At 44.6% G+C, this 25,223-nt stretch overlaps 1 protein-coding gene across 2 annotated transcripts in view; it reads left to right on the plus strand.

Moving 5' to 3' along the window:
- The window catches only part of DGKI (diacylglycerol kinase iota), a 689,048-nt gene extending 673,752 nt beyond the window's left edge, over positions 1 to 15,296 (plus strand). For both annotated transcript variants that reach the window (XM_086952973.1, XM_086952974.1), the window contains 2 exons: positions 2,464 to 2,563; positions 12,738 to 15,296. In XM_086952973.1, coding sequence (XP_086809099.1) covers positions 2,464 to 2,563; positions 12,738 to 12,854 — 217 coding nt within the window. In that variant the 3' untranslated portion in view covers positions 12,855 to 15,296. The remainder of the gene's footprint in view (positions 1 to 2,463; positions 2,564 to 12,737) is intronic.
- The last annotated feature ends 9,927 nt before the right edge of the window (positions 15,297 to 25,223 follow it).

Below are 25,223 nucleotides of genomic sequence, written 5' to 3' on the forward strand. Positions count from 1 at the left end.
TTCTTACATACACTAATCTATGCAGGGTGGCACCATTGCTCCTAGGAGGAGTTGTCCTTTCTTTAGAATAATCAAGAAGGGGACTCCACACAGCTTCAAAGTGTCCAGTTCTTGACAGCAGGAAAAAAGTCTACAAAATGGCCAATTTTGCACCTCCACTGAGTAATTCACTGGCTAGTTGCCCCTGTTCTCTCGCCCAGCTTAGTTATTAGATCTGTCTTAGGGACTGCTTAAGCTGTTTCCTAACTCCTCATCAATTGAAGAAAAAAAAAGAAACATACATACATATGCCCATACATGCATAGATGTACATGAGCTTTGGGTCAGCCCTTTTCATCCCTTCATCTAGTCAGCTGACATTCATGTTTTACTTCTGCCCACCACAGCAAACTACACATGACAAGGTATCAGCACACTTCAAAATCACTGGCTGTCTTGCACTGTAAGTGACAGCATTTTGCCTGAGCATATGTGCACAGCAATCTGAAAAGGAGTGCACTTCCTTGCAGGGCTTTTGTGCTGGGGTTGCTAGGCCTCTCTTTTAGTTTATACTTTTATATGTTGTGCCATTTGACCTATTTTGTTTGCTAAAGCCAGGCCTGTTGGCTTTGCTAATCCTACTATTGTTGTTGCCCATGCTTGCAATACAAAAATATAATTTAACCTGTGCACCAGATTGCCATGGTCAGCCTTAATGATTTAGAAATGTTTTTTTAGGTCTGGCACAGGCCAGGACCTTTTGATTTTACTAAAACTGTACATATAATTTATGTATTTTATAGAGCGCCCAAATATCCTTACTTGTAGTGGCTTTCAGTTAGCCTTGTTCATACATTGGTCTGTTGTGTCGTTCACATTTTTCATCCACTCACTATAGCACACTGCATGAGGTAATGGGTGAGCCCACTTCAGCCATTAGCTAACTTCACTGTGAGTGAAGACATTCTGCTCTTTCACAAGCAGCTTGTCCGCCATCAAAGTAGTTCCCTTCAGTGTCAGGGACTAGTATGGCAATGGGTGGTGTTTGAGACTAAAAACATATTTTTGATTATAGGCAAAGTTCCACCAACCATAAGGTTTTTGCAACGCCAGACCTATTGAATGTGCCAATGCTTTTTTTTATTGAAACAAGTTTCTCACTGTATCATTCATTCAATCACTGAGTTCACAAGTTCTGTTTTAGAGCCCTAAATTTAACTTTGTGTAATTATTAGCTCATGCATTCCCTTCTCTTGTTTAATTAACATACTTCTGAGTCGCTGATTAGGATGCCACTGTACTTACTAAGGGGTTGGAGACCTTGTTATGGGTAAATAACAGGTTTATTCTAATGCTGCAATTCAATATGGTATTGTTCCATGCAAATCAATAGTACTCACAAATCCCTGTTTTACCTCATTTTACTCACACTGTCATTCACGCTACTCAGCTATCTGACCCTTTGCGCTCTGTAGTCAGCTAAATTGTTGCCTTCTAGGATTTGCTCCAGACCTTCCAACTCACACGGTACGGTGCCCATGTGTGTCACACAACATTGAATCCCTTTACACTGTCACCTGGTGTGGAGCTGATATCACACAATGTGAATGCAATTAGCTCGAAACCCCTGCAGAGGACAGATTTCCAGTTAATTATATGTTGGCTCTGCTTAGCCCATGTCCATTCCAGTGAGTGAAACTTCCCTAGGACATCAGAGACCGCCTCAAAAGATATATGCGTTTGTGTTGGCTTGGCATGGAGGGGGAGGGGGGAGCAGTGAGTGAAAGTGCTTCATGCCATTCATGGCATTGCCTCCTCCAAAGCGCTGCCCCTTTCTCACACAGTGAACATTTATCTAAAGTTGGCAGGTGTGTTGCTCTGTGAGTCACGCTAACACTGTCAACGTTATACCGTTGACCCAACTAGCCTGCACGTACCCCATGAGAATCAATCCCTGCTCACAGCTACTGACTTTCCCAGCTTAAATACCTCTTAAACCTCTTTCTCATCTGAATTCATTTTCAATATTCTTATAGATTAGGGGCTTTACTTAGTTCCTTGGTGTGGACTGCTCAACTCACAGGTTTACTTTGGTTTACTGATACTTTAATTTTCTTTGTTACACACTAAGTCATCACTTCCTTTTCATTTGCACAACAAGTTGTACTTCATTTGTGCTCTCTCCTCTGTGAAAGCATTTTTTCCTCTTTGCCAAGCATAACAAAGATGTTTATCTATCTATCTATCTATCTATCTATCTATCTATCTATCTATCTATCTACACATATGTATGTATATATACGTACATATATATATGTGTGTGTGTATATTTATATATGTATATATATTTATGCATGTATATAGATAGAAAAACAGATAAATACATAACGATATATATATACACACATACACCAGTCCCTCCCAACCCCCTGCACCTGTTGACAGTTGAGTCTTTTTCTTCACCTATATCTCTCATTGGTTTAGGGGTGAGACAGCATTGCACAAGGCGGCATTTCAGCGGCACAGACGAGTCTGCCAACTTCTTATAGATGCCGGAGCCTCATTAATGAAGAAGGACTTGAAGGTAATGTGCCTGTATGACCCTTGTAGGCTAGCACAGTTGAGTATTGCTACCCCAGGTGATATATTAAAATTAATAATAACTTGCTTTTTATATACTACTTTATACTGGACTTTGGTTGTTTCTAAGCACGGTAACACGTGCTACTATTAAACAAGTTAAAGGTACTCAATTTACCCATCTAGGAAGGAAGGTAGGCTGAATGAGCCTTCCTTGGAGTCAGACCTTTGAACTCCTTAAACCAGTCTCCGGCACACTGAACTCTTAAATACACAAATTTTCTGGTCTTGGGCGACCTAAATCTCCACATGGATAAGCCTTTGGCACTGGAAGTGGTTTCTCTGAAAGAGACTCTCTCAGCTCTTAGCCTTATCCCATATGTTGTTCTACTAACGCATAGGCCTGGACATACCCTGAGCACATTTTTTCAAATGTCACACTTAAAGTAGATGACCGTGGCCCACTAACCTGGTCGCACCATTCTTCAGTTAGTTTTAGTTGGTCCACATTTTAAAAAAGGCAGATGCATTCCATAACCACTTCAACAACATATAGAGCTTTTATTAGAATCTCTCCGACTGACTTGGGCAACGCCATTGAGGCCCCCATCCCCCTTCTCCCAGGTAATCCAGAGATGGATGACTTCCAGCTAGAAGCTTAGATCTCGCAGAACGTAAATGAGCTAGCTCCTATTACTGCACAGCACCAAAATAAAGCAAAGCTTTCGGCCCCCTCATTTAATGAGATTAAAAACCAGTAAAAAAGCGTGTAAGTGTCTGGAAAGGAGATGGCGGAAAAATTACAGTTTGGAGGACAAATGTAATTATAAACTGGCTTTGCAGGCGAACTATGTAAAAGTCAATGCAGTGAAAAAAACCTTTTTACGGAAAAATAGAGGAATCTGGAAAGAAAGCGAAGGAGATTTTTTAAATTGTCAAATCTTTTCTCAATCCTGAGACCACATTTAGAGATTATCAACCTTCAGCGGAATAGACCAATCAATTGGTGACAATGACAACATTGTTGCTATACAAAGCTTTTTCGATATTGTGCCCCTAGGCGACAGCTGCGATATGACATCACCTGACCCGAGAATGATCAAAGGCGGAATCCCCACTCTTCTTCACCTACCTTCTATATCTTTATTTATTTATTTATGCAATTTTTATAGCGCACAAATACCCAGAGGTGTCTCGGCGCTGAAAAATAAAAGAACATAAGGTTGAGAAGAGTGCTTACTGGTTGAAAAGCCACATTTTTACCAGCTTTCTGAATGTCAAGAGTGATGGGCTGACCTTGATGTGTACAGGGAGAGTACTCCACAGTCTAGCGGTGGCAACTATGAAAGATCTATCTCCCCATGATGATTTCTTTGTGCGCGGAATGGTTAGGCAGCGAGCTGAGGAAGAGCGAAGGGTTCTGGTGGGTATAGACAGGCAAAGTGCTTTTTTCAAGAACTCTGGTCCAAAGTTATTGATTGCTTTGTATGTTATACATAATGCCTTAAATTTGGTTCGTCTTCTGATTGGTAGCCAATGTAATTGGCGAATGACTGGGAAAATTGATTTAAATTTAGGAGTGCCAGAAAGCATTCTTGCCGCTGAATTCTAAACCAATTGCAGTTTATTTAAAGCTCTCTGCAGAGCATTCAGGAAGAGGCCATTACAATAGTCGATCTTTGACATAATCAGAGTACACATGAGAGTTTTTCCTGCACTAAGAGGAAGGAAATAATAAGCTTCCTTATCATTCTTAGGATATGGAAGGATGAGGAAACAACCGCATTCGCATGGTGAATGAACGAGCGCTTGTCATCGAACATAGCACCAAGATTCCAGACCTGAGTGACTGGTTGAGGCGGGGGTCCCAAATTGGTTGACCACCAAACAGAGGACCAACCAGGGGTTAAACTGCCAATGGTCATTACCTCCGTTTTATCGGAGTTCAGCTTTAGGCAGTGCGTGCCATCCAGGAGCTGATAGCTAACATTCCCTCCTGAAAGCTGGCCGCCATTTGCATTCCATCGTTGTGTACCGCCAACACCAGTTGGGTGTCGTCAGCGTATGAGGTTATTCTCATCCCGAGATCTTTAATGATCCTGGCCAGGTCCGACACTTAGAAATTAAATAAGGTCGGCCTAAGGGAGGATCCTTGTGGCACCCCACAGGGAAGAGAAAACACTGGAGAATAGAATTCGCCAAGTTTAACTGATTGAGTACGATTGGCTAGAAAGGAGGTTAATAGCATTTTGGCCTTGTGTCCAATGCCAAAATGGAGACACGGTTGATTAGAATGGAATGATCGACCGTGTCAAATGCCGCGGACAAATCCAATAGAATAAGGACTGCCCGCACCGCCTTGATCTAATATCATCCTGATATCATCGGATGCCTTAATGAGGGCTTTCTCCGTCCCATGACCTTTCCTAAACCCAAATTGGGTGGCATCCAAAAGATTATTGTGATGAATGAATGAAGATAATTGGATGTTCATTATTTTTTCGATGATCCTTGATGGAAAAGGAAGGCATGCAATTGGCCTGTAGTTGTTTGGTTCTGTGGGATCAAGGTTGACTTTTTTGAGTAGGAGTTTAAAGATGGTCTTTTTCCAAATCGAAGGATATGAGCCGGTGTGAAACATTGAATTAGAGATATTGGTAAGAATAGGAACTATGTGCTCCGGGATAAGTTTTAACATTTAGGGAGGACAAGGATCGAGAGGGAACCCTGATTTGATGGAGAGGATAAGCTCTCTTACTTGTTCAGATGAGACCTGGCTAAATTCTGCAAACCCCGTGGCGGGGGTATTGGTTAAACTATTTATGATAGGGGGATCTGACGTAGCTTGCATTGAAAAGTTTGAGTAAATTTGAAGAACCTTGTCTTCAAAGAAATTAGCAAGAGAATTACAAAGGGCCGGTGACACGTCTATAACTGTAATTGCAGGTGTATTAGAAAGTTTGGTTACCACCTGAAATAGCTGCTTTAGAGGAGTCTCTGTCTACCATCAGGTGACTAAAGTCAGACCCCTGCTGATCCCTGCCCAGCTCAGCTTTTGGACAAGGTGGCTCTGGAAATTAATTCAGTGGCCAATAAGGCTCTCAAGGCCTGGCTGACCTCTGGACTAATGCCTTCTGCATGGAAACAAGTTAAAATTCTTCCGCTACTTAAAAAACTTTCAGCCGACCACAAAGTCTTAGCCAACTATCGGCCGATATCCTACTGCCTGCCTTCTCTAAGGTGTTGGTAAAAGCACATGTAAATTCAGTCATCTCAGACTACCTGGAAAACAACAATTTGCTGCACGCCAGTCAATCTGGTTTTAGAACCAGCTGCAGCACTGCAACAGTGCTGCTAGAGATCGCTGAGCACATTAAAGAGAAGTTGGATCAGGGAGGAAATCTGTCCTGTTTTTGTTGGATATCTCTGCGTCCTTCTTTACGGCCCCTCATGATAGACTACCAAAGCAGCTCCAAAGTATTGGAATTGGTGGTACTGCCCTGAAGTGGCTAACCTCTTTTCTTGAGGCTAGAAGTCAGGAAGTTTGGACTCTTCTCTTTTCTGCTGCTGTTTATTTGACCGCACTTCCAGATTTGCCTGAATCTTGTGGGGCTGGTGCCAAAATAATACCTTATGCAGATGATAACCAGCTTTTTTTTACATATCCACCTGATGAACTCCATCCACTCAGGATCGCCAACCGACCCATGTCCCCACCACATCTTCAACAAAGCAGACTCCATTATCGCACCCCATCTCCGAGACGTCATCAACTGCTCCCTCAACTCCGCGACCTTCCCCGAAAGCTGGAAACATACCGAACTCAGCGCCCTTCTGAAGAAACCCACAGCAGACCCCACTGAACTTAAGAACTACCTCCCCATCTCGCTCCTCCCATTCCCTGCCAAAGTCATTGAGAAAGCCGTCAACAGTCAGCTCGCCGCCTTCCTCGAATCCAACAAATCCCTCGACCCCTCACAGTCCGGCTTTCGAGCCAAACACAGCACCGAAACCGCCCTCATCGCAGCAACAGACGACATTCGAACACTACTGGACAACGGAGAAACAGTTTCCCTCATCCTACTTGACCTCTCCGCAGCCTTCGACACAGTCTGTCATAGCACCCTCATACAACGCCTCAGCAACGTCGGAATACAAGGAAAAGCATTGGACTGGATCATCTCGTTCCTCGCCGGAAGAACACAGAGAGTCCGTCTCCCCCCTTTTAGATCAGAAGCCACCAAAGTCATCTGCGGCGTACCACAAGGATCATCACTCATTCCCACCCTCTTCAACGTATACATGAGTCCCCTCGCATCCATCGCTCGCCAACACAACCTCAACATCATCTCCTACGCAGACGACACCCAGCTGATCCTCTCCCTCACCAAAGACCCAAACACCGCCAAAACCAATCTACACGAAGGGATGAAAGAAGTAGCTGAGTGGATGAAGAACAGCTGTTTAAAACTGAACTCGGACAAAACGGAAGTCCTCATCTTAGGATCATCCCCCTTTGCCTGGGACGACTCATGGTGGCCACCGGCCCTGGGAACCGCACCCATACCTACGGACCACGCACGTAACCCGGGCTTCATCCTGGACTCCTCCCTCTCGATGACCAGACAAGTCAACGCCGTCTCATCACCATGCTTCAACATACTACGCATGCTCAAAAAAATCTTCCGTTGGATCCCCACCGAAACAAAAAAGACGGTCACCCACGCACTGGTCACAAGCCGACTGGAATACGGAAACACCCTGTACGCCGGAACTACAGCCAAACTACAGAAAAAACTCCCAACGCATCCAAAACGCCTCAGCCAGACTCATACTAGACATCCCCCGCCAAGCTCACATTTCTGACCACTTGAAAGACCTCCACTGGCTCCCCATCAATAAGAGAATAACGTTTTGTCTCCTCACCCACGCACACAAAGCCCTCTACGATCTAGGACCCGAATGCCTCAACACGCGCCTGTCCTTTTACACCCCCACCCGCCAACTACGATCGTCCAATCAAGCCCTCGCCGCAATTCCGCGCTTCCATAGATCCACCATGGGGGGAAGATCCTTCTCCTACTTAGCGGCCAAAACCTGGAACTCTCTCCCCACCCACCTCCGCCTTACACAGAACCACCTCTCCTTCAAAAAGCAACTAAAAACTTGGATATTCGATAAGTAAAGTACCCCCCCTCCCTCAAGCGCCTTGAGACCCTCTGGGTGAGTAGTGCGCTATACAAATTACTGAACTTGAACTTGATGTGGGCCAATCCTTGCTTTGACCCCTGAATCAACCACTAGATGGCAAGACGCCACTGCACTAGCCCAGGCGACCCTGTCATTTTATCTCAGCACCCCTCCCCTGAAAGCTTGGTGGTACAGGCGTCTACAAGCAGGGCAAACCCTAACACATTTCCAACTACTCCCCCCAATTAGAAGTGAGAACAGGTGAAGAGGTTTGGAAAGAGTCTTCTCATCCACCAGCTTGGCTCCTAAATCAGTGAATGCCAGCTGTCTCCTGGGGCTATTCCCACACCCTTTGGGATTCGGTGGTGCAAGTCCTTGCAGTTGCCCCTGAAGATCTCTAACCTGTCCTCCCCCTAGCTGTACGGGATGGACGTGATGCATCCAAGTTCAAAATTTGTTGTGGGTTGGACACCACTGATTCCTTTGGGCGAGTCATTAGCACTAGTGTATCCATTCACTGCCACGTGTGGTTTTGTCAGGAGATTTTTCAGGCAGTGTCCAGTCGTCCCTCGTAGACATTCCCTTTGACGGAGCTCACCTATGGGGGGATAAAGCAGATTCCAATCTAGAACAGTTCAAGGAGAGTAGGGCCACAGCATGATCCATAGGCTTATCCGCCTCACATTACGAATCGCATCAGCCCTATTGCTCCTTTTGTGGTGGCGGTAGAGGCACCCTGTACTGTCAGCCAATCCAACCTCAACAAGGTGTCCAGCAGTTTTGTGGTCCACGGGTGTGTTGCCCACCACCCCTATAGTCAAGGTCAGTGGGCCAGCCAGACCACTGTGGCCCCCCATCACCCCACAACCTCACCTGACAAACCCCTTCATTGTGCGTTAGTGGAGCACAGCCATCAAGTCCGAGGAAGAATCTGGCCTTTCTTGCCGGGTTCACCGGCCTTAATATCGACAGGTGGGCCCTGCAAAGTGTTCAGAAGGGGTATGCCCTACGCTTCCTTTCCACTCTGCTGCTTATTCCACCGTCTCCCAAACAACTGACAGAAGACCCTTTTGATCAAAGGAGCTATCGAGAGGGTGTCTGTGCCATAAGTAGGTCATGCTGTCCATATACGCTTTCCTGCATGCCCATCGGTGGTACCTGAAGTTCACAGTGGGACAGGGGCATTTCCAATTCCCTGAGCTTCCCTTTGGTCTTACTAGTGCTCCTCAGGTATCTCGGTCATTGTCTGTTGAAGGCAGGCTCGCCCCAGGCAGTTGTCAGCCACTTCCAGACTACGGTGGCTCTCCTGCATGCGCTGGTGTTCACGATCAACATGGGAAGCCACACCTGACTGCTTCTCAGATGTTCCCTTTCATTTGAGTCATTCTGGACATGGTGCAATTCCGCGCCTAGCCTCGAAAAAGTCCAGGACATTCAGGCTATAATCCCAATGTTTCAACATCAGTACTGGATTTCGGTGAGAGTGACTCTGAGACTGCTGGGTCTGATAGCCTCCTGCATCCTGCTGATGAAGTATGCTCAATGGCAAATGCGAGCTCCAGAGTGTGATCTGAAGTCCCAGTGGATGTAGCATCAGGGGAATCTCTTCGACACGGTCAAGCTTGCAAAAGATCTGCAGTGGTGGTTACAGGTCCGTAATTGGGTCAATGGCAGACCACATCCCTTCCCCACCCAGAGTTGACAGTGATGACGGAAGCATCGCTTATGGGCTGGGGCGGCCATCTGGGAGAGGTGGAGATCAGAGTCCTCTGTTCTTCAGCGGAGGCTTGGTCCTAAATCAATCTTCTCTTCTAGAGCTGAGGGCGAATTCACTTGCCAATGAAATCTTCCCTGCCTTCCATCAAAGGGCTGGCCCATGTGTTCACAGACAGCACTACTGCCATATGGTACTACAGCAAACAGGGCGGAATGGAGTTGTGGATCCTGTGCCAGGAGGCTCTGTGCCTCTAAACATGGCTGGAATGTCAGGACATTTTCCTGGTCCTGCAGCATCTAGCAGGATCTCTAAACGCCAGGGCAGATGAACTCAGCCGTCAATGCCTCACAGACCACTAAAGGCATCTGCATCCAGAGGTAGCTCAAGGTCTGTTTTAGTACTGGTGATAACATTGGCTTAATCTATTCACTACCGCTGAGAACACACAATGTCAGCACTTTGCGCGCTGGAGAATCCAAAGCAGCTCTTGCTCAGAGAGGCATTCTGAATAGACTGGATGACAGGATTCTATATGCTTTTCCACCAATACCTCTCCTCACCTGAGTTCTCAAGAAGATCAGCACTGACTGGACTCCGGTCATCCTGGTGACTCTGGATTGGCCGAGAAGAGTATGGTATCCAAAACTCCTGAGCATCAGCATCTGCCCTTTGATCAGGCTGCCCCTTCGGGAGGATCCCCTTTCACAGCAACTGGGCAGAGTTCTGCGGATGTATGGCGTTACAACGCATACTTTTACTCCGCATACCATTACAACGCGGTATTTACAACGCATACCGTTACAACGCATAGCGCTTTGAGGTGCTGGATAGTGGTAAGTATAATTTACTATTCTAACTCCAGTCCCCGTGGACCCTAGGGAAGGTGTTGGATAGTAAATTATACTTATTCCCTATCCTAGAGCGCCCCCCAGCGCAATGCGTTGTAATGGTATGCGTTGTAATGCCTGCGTTGTAGTGGTAGTGCGTTGTAAAAAATGCGTTGTAACAGGTGTATACCGAGTTCTGCACACTCCCCACCTTCATGCATGGAGATTGAGCGGTGACAGTTGAGGGTATCCGGCTTCACTCCCATTGTCTGTGACGTAAATGGTCCATCAACAAAGATGTATATGCCTGCTGTTGGGAACGTTTGTGGCTGGTGCACTGACATATTGATCCGCTATCGAAGTTTTGTTGTTTATTTTGTCCTTAGCCCGGCAAGGCCTTGCTGAGGGCACACTTAAGGGGTACCTTTCTATCACATCAGCTTTGTTGCGGTTGTCGAATCAACCCTCACTGTTCAAGTCACCTATTGTGACATGTTTCCTGAAAGGCTTTGAACACGTGCTCTATCCCAAGTCTTTCGATAGGCCGCAATTGACCTTACTTTGGTTTTAACCTCCCTGATGTGTTCTCCCTACGAACCTATGCATAGCGCAGGACTTCTACCAGAGTCAAAACTGTGACCACTGCATTAGCTCGCGAAGTACTTGTACCGGACATCTATCAGGCTATTATGTGGCCTCTCTGCATCTGTTTACTAAACACTACTGTCTTGACAGTCAGGTCTGTTGTGATGGGCACTTTGCCTGTTTTTTTCCTCCAGGTCTTTTTGGTTTGTGTCTGTTCGCAGTCCCACTTCCAGGAAGGAAAGAAAAGGTAAAACAGAGCAAGAAATGAACAGAGGAGGCACAGAGGACAGCAGGTAGACGGACAGCAGAGGGTAGACTGCGGACAAGCTGAACAGGAGAACTGTCACAGGGGGAGCTGGCACAATGACCTGCTCAATGGGGTCGTGCTGTGTCCTCCTTTAAGTAGGTCTTGGGGGGAGGGCGAGGAGCTGGGTAGCGGGACGAGGGAAACGGCAGGCACAGAGAAGAAATGAGGAAGAAAAACAAAGCACCACTGACTTAACTGGCAGGTTCGTTGAGTTCTGCAGGACATTTTAGTTTGAGTACACTCCACCAACTCTCCACCTTTGGATGCTCTTCATAAAGTGAGGAATCTGCGGTTAGAAGTAGCATTCAGAAGAAAAAGTTACTTACCTTTAGTAAAACTTTAGTGAATATTCTACCCAACAGCAGATTCCTAACTGATCTTGCAAATCCCGGTTCTGTGGAGCATTCTTTTTAACATCTAAAAAAGTCCCAAGATAGAGACCAGCACACTGTCACCAACATTAGTTTTACAAAAGGAAGAAATAAGAAAGTGACGTGATTGCGCAGGGGTGGTGCTTTTAAATCGCTCTGCTCTGTCATTTTCCGGTCCGTACAGAGCTGCACAACACCACCTACCACACACAGGAACACTGCTTACAATTCTCCAGATCCAGGCAGGTGCCTGGGGGTATTGCGGAATCTGGAAGTAGATAGAGTCTGCACTTGAAAGAGTGTTACAGAAAGTATGTAACTTGTTATTTTTATTTATATTTCCATGTCTACTAATACTCAATTTAATCACTATTTTAATCCACTACACCCTGAAAAATATTCTGGATTTTGTTTGTTTCTCTCTCCTGTTTTCCTCATCTATCCCTGTTTTTCTCTGTTCTGTCTACTACAGTACTGATTTTTCTCTCCCACTCTCCTCTTCAGTCGGTTTCTGTTATCTTTATATTCTATTCTTTGTTCACCATTGTATTTCTCCCTCTACACCCCTCGTCACCGTCATCTGTTGCATTTCTACCATCATCCTCGGTTTATGCATTTTGCTTCCTTTCTCATTATCTATCATTCCTGTTGTTTATTTACTTTCTTTTGTACTATCTTCCTGTTTTTCGCCCATTTCTTGCTGTCCCCCTCTTTCTCTTTTAACCTTATTCCCCTCCTTTTTCGTCCTTTCTCTTGACTTCACAGTTCTTCTCCTGCTATCCATCCTCTTATCACTTTTGTCTTCTATATCCCTCAATGGTTTCTTCTCGTATTCTCTTCCTTTCTTTTCATTTTCTTTATCTTTTCTCTCTGTTGCCTATGTTCTTCAAGTGCACCTTCCTTTCTGTTTTCATTGCCATTTACTTCCATTTTCGAGCCCTCTTTCAATCACTATATTAACTATCACACCCCCAGCTCTCCTATCCTATTTGCTCTTTGCCTATGTCCTTTTTCTTGAATTCTTCACTTTCCCTCACCACCCGATCTTCTGCCCTACAGTTTATGGATTCCTCTCATACTCGTACCTTCTTACTTTCTATTCTTTCACAGTCTCCTGCTTCTCTTTATCATTCCTCATGATGTACATGTCTTCCATTGTTCTTCTTTTTTTTCCTCCGCAGGGCTTGACGCCTCGTGATAAGGCACTGCAAGCAGGAGATGCAGAATTAGCATCCTACTTGGAGAGTCGACAGAGTCACCAGATCGCCTCCCACGAGGACCTGGAGACAGCGGTTTGATGCAAGTACCGTGATTGGAAACTCTAGAAGACATCCAGTCTGCAGCAGAGATGCCAAGGCATCTTACACAGGGAAGAAGCTCCTTCATGCAAAATTCCCAGTGGAGGCCACGCCCCCAGTTACTAAGGGCTACTGAGACTTGCCAAGGAACCGTGCGCCCGGTCAATAGCCCAGAAGATGAAGTAGAAAACGAGGGACTCCCCAGAGCCCGTGGTCCACCATCTTTTTCCTCTCAAACTACTACACTCCTTCCAGCAAGTAGCATGAACCTCTCCAGTGTCTGTTGCTCTCCTACCCTCTTGTTCCCCACACGTTGTGTTTATGCAGAGAACAAAATGGACGTGCAGCTAACAACTTCACCAGTCTCCAGACAAGACAGTATCTGTTATTTCACATATCGTACAGTGCTCTGGGTGACCTGCGTCAATGAACACTGAAGACCAGTCCCTTGTGAAAGCTGCTGAAAACTGTGTACTATTGCCTTCTGAGGCCGCACTGCCCCCTGGGCTGCCTGCAACTCCTACCCTGGGGTGCAGAGTACAGTGACGTGACAGTGAGGTGCTCCGGAGGGGGGCAGGTTAGAGTTTTGCCAAAACCCAACTTCCTTCTGAGGAAGCTCTGTGAGAGCAGGGGAAGAGTTGGGTCTGACTTTTCTTTTTTTATTTGAAATGAGGTGGAGTGAAGTGAATGTTGGTTAGGCACCACGTCTCCAAAGTCCTCTATCGCAACTCCTTTGGTTTTGCGCCTCCGTCTATTTCTACATGTTTCTCTTTGTTTCTTTTTCTCCCTTTCTCACCTCATTTCTTCCTTGCTTACTTTTTCGTTTTGTGAATTTCTATCGTGGAAGATTGTCTTTTTGATCCAGTCAAAGTGAATGACCGATTTTCCAACTAGATGAAAGCATTAACTCTGCACATTGCACTTCTTATGACATTGTGTAGTAGCCGAGAGCCAGTGGTGGGGACGGACACAGTAGAAACCCATAGTGCAGACACACGATGGTGGCTTATTCCTCAACCAAAAACTTGATGAGATATGAGTACTATAGGAGTGACTTGATGGGCAAGACCCAAAAACAAGTATCGGCCAGTGTTAAACCTGCAACAAACCCCACTAGACTCTATAGAACTGGTGAACCCCATTCCAGACTGACTATGGATCATCCTTGGCTGGAAGATGATATCTCTTTGAAATGAGCCATAGCAGTGATTTTACTAGTTTTACCTAGGAAGCCCAACAGCAAGGGAACAAAGTGTGGCATTCAATTCAAAGCACCTGCCAACTTGAGCAGACCAGCAACTCAAAACATATCATCACATGGTCTAGGAAATCTCATTGGAATTCATGCTTGACCCCTTGGTGCAAGATGCTCATTGTAGGGGTGTATGTCAAAACATTGAGGTCAACAATACCTACCTAAAAAGTACTCCCCCCCACATTCCCTACATTGTTTGCTACTACATTGTCAAGCTACATACTCCACATCTACTTACCTTGCAATGTTGTGGTTAAATCGGTGTAGCGGATGTGATAGTCTTGTCATGCAAAATATCCTATGTCATAGAATGGGGGTGTGCCCCTCAGCTGGGCCAATGACACCTGCACATGAAGAAAGTGTGCTTGCCAGAGGTATTTCCCTTCATTGACGCTTGAAAAGAAGCTTAAATTTGGTGGTACAGTCATAAGAAGTATGATCCATGGTCAGTGTTTCAGAAACGGTGTTCTGGATGGTGGCACACAAAAAGTTAAGTGATGGAACGGGTGGATTATGGCATTCTCTACTAATGGGTGCTGATTACAGCTGGCACCTCAGCTGAGAGAATGTAGTGCTTAGATTCTGGGTTTTAGTGTCCTTAATATCTGCAGTTTTCTTTGGCCCCAGTTTGTGAAAGCCGACATCTCGCTCACCTTCTGAGCCACCAACTGCAGATACCACTTCACTGGTCGCGTCTAACCACAGGTTCTTGGAGAAGATAGCCACTTAATTAGAGGTCAAAGCATGATGTTATATTGGTGGCCACCTTTTGTTTTGATGTACTATTTGAGGCCACTGTGGGAAGGACTGGTCATGAAGCAAAGGTAAATGTGGATGGCTGTTTTATGATGATTGTTCCCCTCCCCTACAAAACATGAAGTTTCTACCAGAATAAGAGGATTTTTAATAGGGCTTCCTTGGGGAGGTGGAAGTAAGAGGTAGCAGTTTCTATTTGTTCTTTTTTTATGTATGGGATATCTGGCTTCGTTTTGCTGCATGCTTTTCCACTCCATGTCACACATATCCACAGTATCTATTTTATCACCCCTTTCACACTACCCAACAAACCTCAACCTGTCTATTACAAGTTGGGCCATAATATTCTCAGTCTACTCTCCATCCCTTCTGAAGGTCTTATGTCTCGCTGGCGTGCTGCTGTGTTTTTGATTAAAATCAGCTATACTTTTCTGTTTTGGTGATTTCAGTGCTTGTGAATGGTGTTCTGAGACTCATGGAATTATTTTGTCTGGAAAAAGACAAGTGAAGTTCTGTCCTGCCCACACAGATGGTCAATCCAGCAATATAGTGAACGCCATTATTACGGGGAAAGATTCCAACACAAGGGCGGACATGCACCATCCGCACTCTGTGACCTCTGACTGCCAGCTCCGGAGTCGACCACCCCTTGAGTCAAAGAGTTGTTCTTGGATGCCCCTAAATCTTCAAGTGTTGATGCCTACTCTCCTGGGAGAGGTCTTTTTGTTTCAGTATCCTCTTTCATACACCAAACCAGTCTTATTTTCTTTTTTTTTTCTTATACCCAACTCTAGTTTTCTGTTGCTCAATCATTAAGCCATTCCTCTTGAAGAGCTTTCTCACAGTTTTATATTTGTTTGGCTTCCTTTTGTGGATCATTTTTCATGGTCTCAAAAGCTTTGATTGTTTCTAGTTCTGTAGCAATGTATTCTTTGAGTTCAATGCAGCCGGCTCCTGAGGAGGGCGGCAGTCCTTGAAATGATTTTCCTGTTTTCCTTGCCGGAGTCCTTTTAGAGAGCTTTTGTCTTCACACAGAGACTGCAGAGACTTATGGTGCGTGAATCTAACCCCTTCCCCCTCTTTCCGTTCGACCCCAACTGTTTGTTGTAACAAATTCGCACAAAGGCACAGGAACCATGTGGTCCATTGACATAGCAGACTCGCTGCATGTTGGTGGCAGGCCTTGGCTGTGTTTGAGAGTGCGTGAATGGACGACTTCCTTCTGAGAGCGCGATTATGGAGTAGAGGAGAAGCCCCCAGCTATTATTGAGTTTTATCCAGAGCTACAAACACCCTATTGTTCTAAGTCTTAACCCAGCGCTTTCTTCCTAGTGACACCCACATGCTATCTACGCCTCAGCCAACAAGGTCTACTCATCCGTAGCTGCAGGCAGAACCTGCCAAAGCCCCAACCTCTTAGTCGGCAGCCATTCATTTCAAGCAACACAATGACAGCAGGGAGACTAAACTAAAAAGTGCTTCCAAGAACCTCAACAAACGTATTCAGCCGAGGAACATCTCACAGATCTCTCCCAGCACCGCACAAAACCTATTCATTCCAAGTACACTTTGGCCTCCAACAGCCACAACAAACCTATTCAGCACATATAGATCTTTGGAGCACAATCATTGTAGTAATTCAAGGCATATGCAGCAACTAACTTATTCATACAAAGCACAAACCAGTGCATCATGCACTAGAAATCAACTCATTCAGTGTCAGTCCACGACAACCAAGTTCCCTATTCATCAAAGTTAATGAAAACTAAACAGTGTCTCCCAACAGCATATCCACCCTGTTGATGACCAGGACAACAGATCTAAATCTACATACGAGAACAGCCAGCCTCTTCCTTCTAGGACACAACACTAGCCTGTTCCTCCCTGCGCCACAACTAACATATTCATCCATGTGATACAATGCTGTGCCTCTCAGGGACCAGCTTACTCATTCCAGCAACATCCCACCAACCTTTTCCTGCCTACACACTATCCAACCTATTCAGCACATGGAACCAACACTACCCCCACCAACGCTTCATGGACCACCACCAACATGTGCACCATAGGGACATAACGCTTAGGGGATTAGTTAGAAGCACAACCAGCTTGCTCATCCCAGGCAAACATCATTACCCTCTGTTTTCAAACACCAGGTGTAGCACAATAACCTCGGCCTCCAGGACAAAGACAAGCCTGTTCACCGTGAGCATAGCAGACTCACCTGTATCTGGAACACAGGCAACCTCTTCTTCCAGGAGACTTTCTACTAATTTGTTTATAGTGTGACCAACGTTTAAATCATACACGTGGAGGAACTATCCAGCGAAGCTGGGCGTGAAAGGGTGGTGCTCCAACCAGTACCTCCAGGGAGCCCTACCTACCACTCACATTCACAGCATCTTCTTGCTGATTTCTCCGTATTGAGAAACCCGCACCGGAAAGAGGCCTCCATAATGCTTTACGAAGGAAGCTCCAAGTATCAAAAAGCTTTTATCGATATTATCTGGCAAGCTGACAGCAATGAATCATATACAAATCCTTAGCAGCTTAACATGCCATTTTGTATGCAGAGCCCGAGCGCAATCTGTAGAAGTGCAATTACTTGAATTAAAAATTGCAATATCTCGTATATGCCAGACCAAACTATCCATTATAGACTGAAAAACACATTCATTGAATGCTTTTGATCCACCCAAGATATATTCCAAGCGATTTTTTTCAGCTTTTTTATTTTGGTTGTTCCATGTGACAAGCACTTTGAAATAAGGATTATTGTCGGCTGCACATGCAAGCTTAAGTAAGGTCTATTAGCACTTGACCTTTAGCACAGCATTGTCAGGTTTTCCTTGCCAGTTGGCTAGGCGGTAGCTAAGTATTAGACTTGGGAATATATGCGTTGGCGCCGCTTCGCTGCTCTGTGGATTTTTGGATTTAACAAATGCAATCAACTAGAGCATCGACCAGATTTCACACTCTATGAGAGAGTTATCATTGGTCTGGCATAAACACGTTCTGCTACCTGCTAGCAGAAAGTGAAAAAGGTTCATGTAAGTATTCAAAAGAAAACAACCTAAACATTAAGTAACAATGCCAGATGTTTGTCTTTGCCCACTTAAGCAAACAACATATGTGTACTGAGGCACACATCGTGCATACACAGTCTATATATGCACTTAAATTCATGCTGACCAGTAATCATAGACATAACTGTACAAAGGCCAACAGTGAAAATTACCTTGGGGTGGGCATTTTTTGAAATTTGTTTCGACTTAAGCGAATTGCTGTTCAAACCTGCTATTTCCTGGATCTGCTTTGCACCTGTGAACAATGAAAAATCATGCTGAAATCTTGCATTCTTCCACTATTCACTGCATGAAAATCAGTCAGTTCAACTCATCACAGACAGTAATCAGTAATGGGATAGATTGTTAGAGACAGCACCATTGTGGCTAGCTGCTCCCAGCCAATCATAGAGGTCAAACCACAGAGATCCGTACTAATTGTTTGATAACATCCAATGGGAATTATTGTTTTAGCAGTTCTGATTGGCTGCCTTGGACCAGTCAGAACTTATCTTGGTAGTGCATCCAGTATGATTTGCTGATGGTAGGCACTCACAATTACTATTGCAAGTTTGTGCTGCCAATAATTGTTTTGTAGTTTGTGGTGGCACAGTCACCCCAATCATTTAGTGCATGACATCTATCATTGTTCTCTATTCCTACCATTCAGCTGCTATTGGTGTTTTTGTGTTGTCTCAGCTCTGGGGAAGAACAAAACAAGCCTTTGACAAGCCACACGGTCTTGTCATCAAAACAGTGTTCCCCCTGAATATCGAAACCACAATATTAATGAGACACAATATCATGGGCTGATTATCAAAAATAAGATTTTGACTGGTAAGTCTAGATTTTCTATACCTAACTCTACAAGTATGTACCTGCGTGGTTCATATATCTTCAAGGTCCGTAGATGTGGAGTTAGGAATAGTAAATCTATACTTCCCTATATGCACTCACCTTTCGATATTTCGATAATGTAAACTATTAAAATTGCATTAAAATATGTCACTATGGAGGCCTGCACATCCATGGTGGACTTCTTAGAATGCATTTGTACTGTTTCAGAAAACCTGTTCAAAGATTGCCACTGTGGAGAAGCATGCGTGCATGACAGCCATTTTTGGAAGAGGTTTTGTTTTCTTTTTTAAATAATACAAGCCCATTTCTTAGTAGCAGCCATGCATACATCTGCACACTCCTGGGTGGCCATCTTGGAATGGGTAAAAAAACATTTTACGCTGGATGCTTGCCCAAAAAGTAATAGAAAATTATAAATGAAGTGGGAGAGTGACAGGATAACAAGATACCAAGCAGAGCATGGAACAATAGAGGAGGGAATTAGGGGAGATATTAAAAAAAGAGCGATTTGGTCAGGGGCAGGAGAAGCAACAAAAGAACTGGTAGGGAGGAAAGCACATGGAGAGCAAGTGGCGGTCAAGGAAAGGGGAGGCAGAATATAGGGGAGGTAGAAACAAAACATACACTCTCTTAGAATGTTTAAAGTAGTAAAAGTAAGGTATTTTAACACCAAAATAGAAAATGCACCAAATTCCTCAAATTAACATTTCAAGTTGTTTAACACTTAAATGAAGCTGGCCAAGACCCAAAGAGGGCCGGCACCCTCTGATGATTGGTGTAACATGCTAGCAGACCTTTTCCTGATGAATGTGAACACCATCCTTTTAACCTCCCACAAACGCCACTCAAAATATTTCTTGCACAGATATAACCTAAACTCGTTCAAACGAGGGTCGCCTCTTGACCTAGCCCCCCCCCCAGATATTTTAAGAAAAGGAGGAAACATCATATTTCAAGCATTTGCACACCTCCATAATCCGTCATTAGACAGCAGCATGGTACCATGGATATGGAAACATTCTGCGGTGAACTCCTTAAAAAAACCACTGCTGACCCACTATTGGTGGAGAACTACCGAACTATCTCAATCCTACCCAGGTTAAGCAAAATCATGAAAAAGAAGTTGAACATATATCTTTCCACTTTCTTGGATACTCATGACATCCCGCACCCAACTCAACCAGGGTTGAGATTCGGTAGCAGCACAGAGATTGCTCTCTAAGCACCAAAAGAGGAATTGAGGGGCCTTCTGGATCAGGGGGGGCTCCACCGCAACAATCTTACTCGACCTAAGTGCGTCCTTTGACAAGTATCGCATACGATCCTTATCGAAAGGTCAAAATAGCTGGAATAGGAAGAATCGCCCTGAAATGGTAATCTAACTTCATAGACCAGAGAAGTTTCCAAGTCCAGGAAGAATCCGCAACCTATGCTTTAAAGTGAGGAGTAACCCCGGGATCATCAGTGAGTCCGACCCTTTTTAACCTTTATGTGCGTCCACTGGCAGAAATAGTACGGAGACTCGGCTTCGCACTAGCTTCTTATGCAGATGACACACAAATTGTCATCTCACTGACTACCGACATCAAGTACACCTCCCATCAGTTAAATGCATGTTTTAACCATGTCACCAATTGGATTTCAGGCAGCTGTTTCAAATTAAACCAAGAGAAAACTAATTTCCTAGCTGTGGGAAACATGCCCGCCCTTTGGAGAAAACTCACCTGGCCGACCAGCTTAGGGCCCCTCCCCATTTCCGTCCCAGCAGCAATGAGCCTCGAGTTTCAGGTAGATGAAAGGCTATCCATGGAAGTCCAGGTTAAGAAGTTAGCAGCATGCTGCTTAGGATCGCTTTGCATTCTATGAAAAGTTCTAAATTGGCTCCCAGCACCTACGCTTATAGTGGTAGTTCGAGGTTTATTAATTCACTTTTGGATTATGTTAATTCCCTGTACTTAAGTAGTCCCATATACGTAGCCAACCGGCTACAAGTAGAATGCGGCGACACGTATACTTTTCATTGTTCCCAGACGAACATCAGTGGTCACTGGCAGCGCTTCATTGCTACCAGTCCAAAAGAGTATACAAATAAAATCTGTTGTTTGGTTCTTTGGGCCATTTATAAAAAAGGCCCCCTGCTCATCCAACGTGTCATAACTGCTTCACCTTTCCTGCCTCCAGACTATGAAACGGGCTTCCTGTCCATATCTGAAGTTGGCTAAAGGAAGCAGCTCAAAACCTATCTTTTCTAGCATTTAGCACGCAAACAACATCAAGAGCCGTGGTTTACGAGTGCTGGGAGGTCCGTTGGGTAGCCATGCGCTATATAAATCTCAAGAATAGAATATTCCTAAAAGCTTTGATGCCATCCGGAGTTACTTTGGGTCCCTCTGCTCCATACTGCTTTTACATGTCCTTGTCTATGACCCCCATGGTGCCACACAACCTGATACTATGCTGGCTCCACATTGCTTCGATCCGGCTCTTTGCTATATGACACAGCAACCTATGACGTCTCGGTCAACCTCACTTCTACCGATGCTGCCTCCATCTACAGTACCAGAACTAACGCCATCTGTATCAACTGCAGAACCACTACTTCCCTGCAGTGATTCCATCCTGGATTCAGTCATGGCAGCATGGTAGAAACCAACTTCTGCCCTGGCAATAAATATCCTGGTGGCATGCTGCTGTCACCCCTCTCCGAGTGACGAACGCTTTCTCTAAACCCAGCCTTCGCCTGAAAGATTATACAAGCGTCCTGCTCAGCTGGTCAATCAAAGGGAACTTCCCCACAGTTCTGTCTGCAAGAGAATCAAAACACCTGGAGACTTGGGAAAAAAGGCCTTTTTTCAGTGGGCAATATGGACCTGAAAGCCATCAACACCAACTGCCTCCTCACATGCTAAACCCATACCTTGTGGGATCTGAAACAAATGGTGGTGTCTCATGTGGGAAACAACCTTTACAACACAACTATTACATTGCACTACACTTGCAACGCAGGCATTACATCGCAACATCCTTTACAACACATGACACTACAACGCAGGCATTACAACGCATGACACTACATTGCATGTCACTATAATGCAGGCATTACAATGCATACCATTACAATGCATACCATTGGAGTTAGAATAGTTATTTTAATCCGTACACTATCCAACACTTACCCTACTGTTGCACCCCCTGGAGTTAGAATAGTAATTTTTACCCCTATACTATCCAATACTTACCTTAAATGCAATGTAATGGTATGTGTTGTAATGGTATGCATTGTAAAGGTAGTATGCGATGTAATGGAATGCGTTGTAAAGGTAGTTTTTTAAAATACGATGTAGTGTCAGGCGATGTAATGGAATGCGTTGTGGTGTATGTTGCGATGTAAAAACGGCATTGTAAGTGCATGCATTGCAAATGTATGCGTTGTAACATCATACATTCGTCTCATGTACCAGAGGGCATTAGAGCTAATTTTCAGAAAGTTATTGAAGACGGACAGAACACCACCTATCACATCATCAAATCTGGTCTGGACACAGCAGATTCTGTAGCCCCGGTGATGGGCACTTCCATCTTCATTCAGGAGGCATGCCTGGCTCCGAACTTCTAATTTTTTTTCTGCCAATCTAATTGATCTGTGCTTTGATGGGGCACGGTTGTTGGGTGATAAAGTTGATTCAACACTGGAGCAGTTCAGAACCAATACCGCTACAGACTGTTCCCTGAACCAATACCGCTACAGACTGTTCCCTGGAAATACAGTTCTCTCCCCCTGAAGAGAATATAACCAGTTAAGGTGTTTTTATTGCTTTTTGAGGAGATTCACATTTTGCCAGAGCCAGCAATATGAACCTCAGCAACAACCACAGCTGAACCCGTTGGTCAGACAATACTGTGGTAAAGCCGGAGGAAAAGTCATCGTATCTATCCAGCATCCTTCCTCCTCCTCTGCACCGTGAGGAAAGCAGACAAAGGGGAATATTTAGAAGGAGTAAACACCACCAGAACGTCCCTTTTTCCAACATTCTGGTGGCATTAAGTCCTTTGCCTTATTTACAGTCGGCGTTTTAGCACTTAACATGGCTTAACACCACCTTTTAAATGATGCCCCTATTGACAGCACTTAGCGTGAAAGGGTCATGCTGTGGGCAATCCACCACAATACCCATTGTTTTTGGATGCTTCCCCATATTTAAAAGGTTTAGGAGAGCACCAAAATATTGCCAGGGAATACCTAGCCTTAAGCAAGCGACACAAGTAGAAATTTTAATTTCTCCTCGTATTTTTCTCTTTCCATGTGTGCTGCATTCTGCAGCACACGTAGAAACACCAAATCGCCTGTGAAGATTGTTTATGTGCAGGAAGGTGTCCCTTCCTGCACATAAACATTCACCCCTGTGGCGCAGGCACCTTTGTAACATGGAGCAAGGGGGCCTGCGCTAGGAGGTTCTGTAGCACTAGCGCTAGGGAGAACGCAGGGGTGCACTGCAGTTTTGTAAATACAGCACATCCCTGCATTTTGAAACCGACTGAGTGTGGCGCTATGAATTTCAGCGTAACACCACGCTCTGCCAGTGTCTAGTATATATGCCCCCTAGTTTGCTACCGAGGTACCACTCAGAGCCTGTGGGTGTTCTTTTTCTTGACATGGAAGGTTGTCACTTTGGACCTGTGGGTCCTCCAAATGTAGAAAGAGCTTGTCCTTTGCTAGCTGCTAAAGTATGGGAGAGACCCGACAGACTATCATAGTCTCCCCAAGCGCTATCGCGGAGGTGGTTTGGTGGGGGAGCGAGGCAAACCTGACCTGCAGGATGGCCCTCACTTCCCCTCCGACTGTGGCTACAGAAATGACAGATAATTCCACCTTAGGGCTGGCAGTCCAATTGGGGGATCTGGAGGTCGGAGGACATTGGTCTCTGGAAGAACAGGTTCTTCACATCAACTGTTTTAACTGCAGGCGAGTCGGCTGGCATTCAAGGCCTTCATCCTCTTCATCTAAAACTGGTCCATTCAGACCTTGACGATCAATTTGATTGCAATGTGGTACATCAACAAGGAAGGAGAGTAGGATCTGGCCTCCTCTTTCTGGAAGTGTTGAGTCTATCTTCTTTATTTTTTGTTAGGATTACTTGTTATAGAGAAATTATCCCATTTTTTTAATTGTAGACATTGAGATTTTTTTAATCAAAATATATACAAAAACATATCTAGACACATTGTATCAAAAGGTGCTCCAAAAACAACGCAATGACGGGTAAAAAGTGAAATCAAGTGCTATATACACGGCATATATGCAAAGCTAGGGGCTGATGTGAATGTAAATTTCAATGACAACGCAGTCAGTGTACTGCATTCTGTCACATTTTGTAATTAACTGTGCTCCTCAGAAACGTTTTCTTTTTTAAGTTTCAAAAAGAATTTTATTAATCATAAAATAAGGCATCAATACAGAATAAAGGAAGAAAAACGAGGGCAATAAAGGAAGGGGAAGGGGAAAACAAAGAAACAATAAACAGGATATACTTTACAAGGAAATTAAATATTGAAAAGACTTATCATGGGCAATAGGATCAAACGGTATACAATAATTGTACATCAGAAGCAAATGTGAATAATGACATAGTAGGTAATAATGCAGAAAAAATAAAGGAATTGAAAAGGGCATCAGGGGGGTTTGGGAACCTCCTGCTGAACAGGTCTTAGGCGAAATGAACGGGTCACACAATTATCCAAATACATTGTAACAGGAAACCATAAATCTGCACGTTCGGCTGCCAATTGGGCAGGAAACACAAAATCAGTATCAAGTCTGTGATTATGACAAGCATTGTACCACCATGCTTCAAATTAAATGTTAGAAGAAGTCTTCCAATTGATGGTAATCTGTTGGAACGCAACAGCCAATAACAAATCAACAATGCGAACAGGTAGGTCAGTCCCCTCCCAGCAGGAAGAGAGGCTTCCTAAAAAGAGATGAACATGGGATTGGGGAATACAGGTATGAAAAATTACATTGATTTGAGCCCAAACCTGCAACCAAAAGTCATGCACATGTTTACAGAGAAATAACTATTGAAACAGAGTAGCGTGTGGTAAAGAGCAGGACCAACAAGCGTCTGAAACGGTAGAGAACAGCTTGTTAAGGGTAAAAGGAGTAAGAAGCAGCCTGTTGTAGATGAAAAACAAGGATTGCGTCAAGGACGCCGCTCTAGACGATTTACGAACCTTTGTCCATATCCTGTCCCACAAGGATACTGGCCATGATGTAGCAAGGTCCCGTTCCCACTGCTCTTCTACCTTAGACTTAAGTCTTGTAGATGTATGGGTATGAAGGTGTTTGTAGATAATGGAAGCCTTAGGAGTAGTGTGTAGGAGAGAATGAAGCTGGAGAGCTGGGTCAGGAGAAATGGAGGGAGGTGCTGTCTGCAT

Source organism: Lissotriton vulgaris, chromosome 1_2 (assembly GCF_964263255.1).
Source record: "Lissotriton vulgaris chromosome 1_2, aLisVul1.2, whole genome shotgun sequence".
Lineage (NCBI taxonomy): Eukaryota > Metazoa > Chordata > Amphibia > Caudata > Salamandridae > Lissotriton > Lissotriton vulgaris.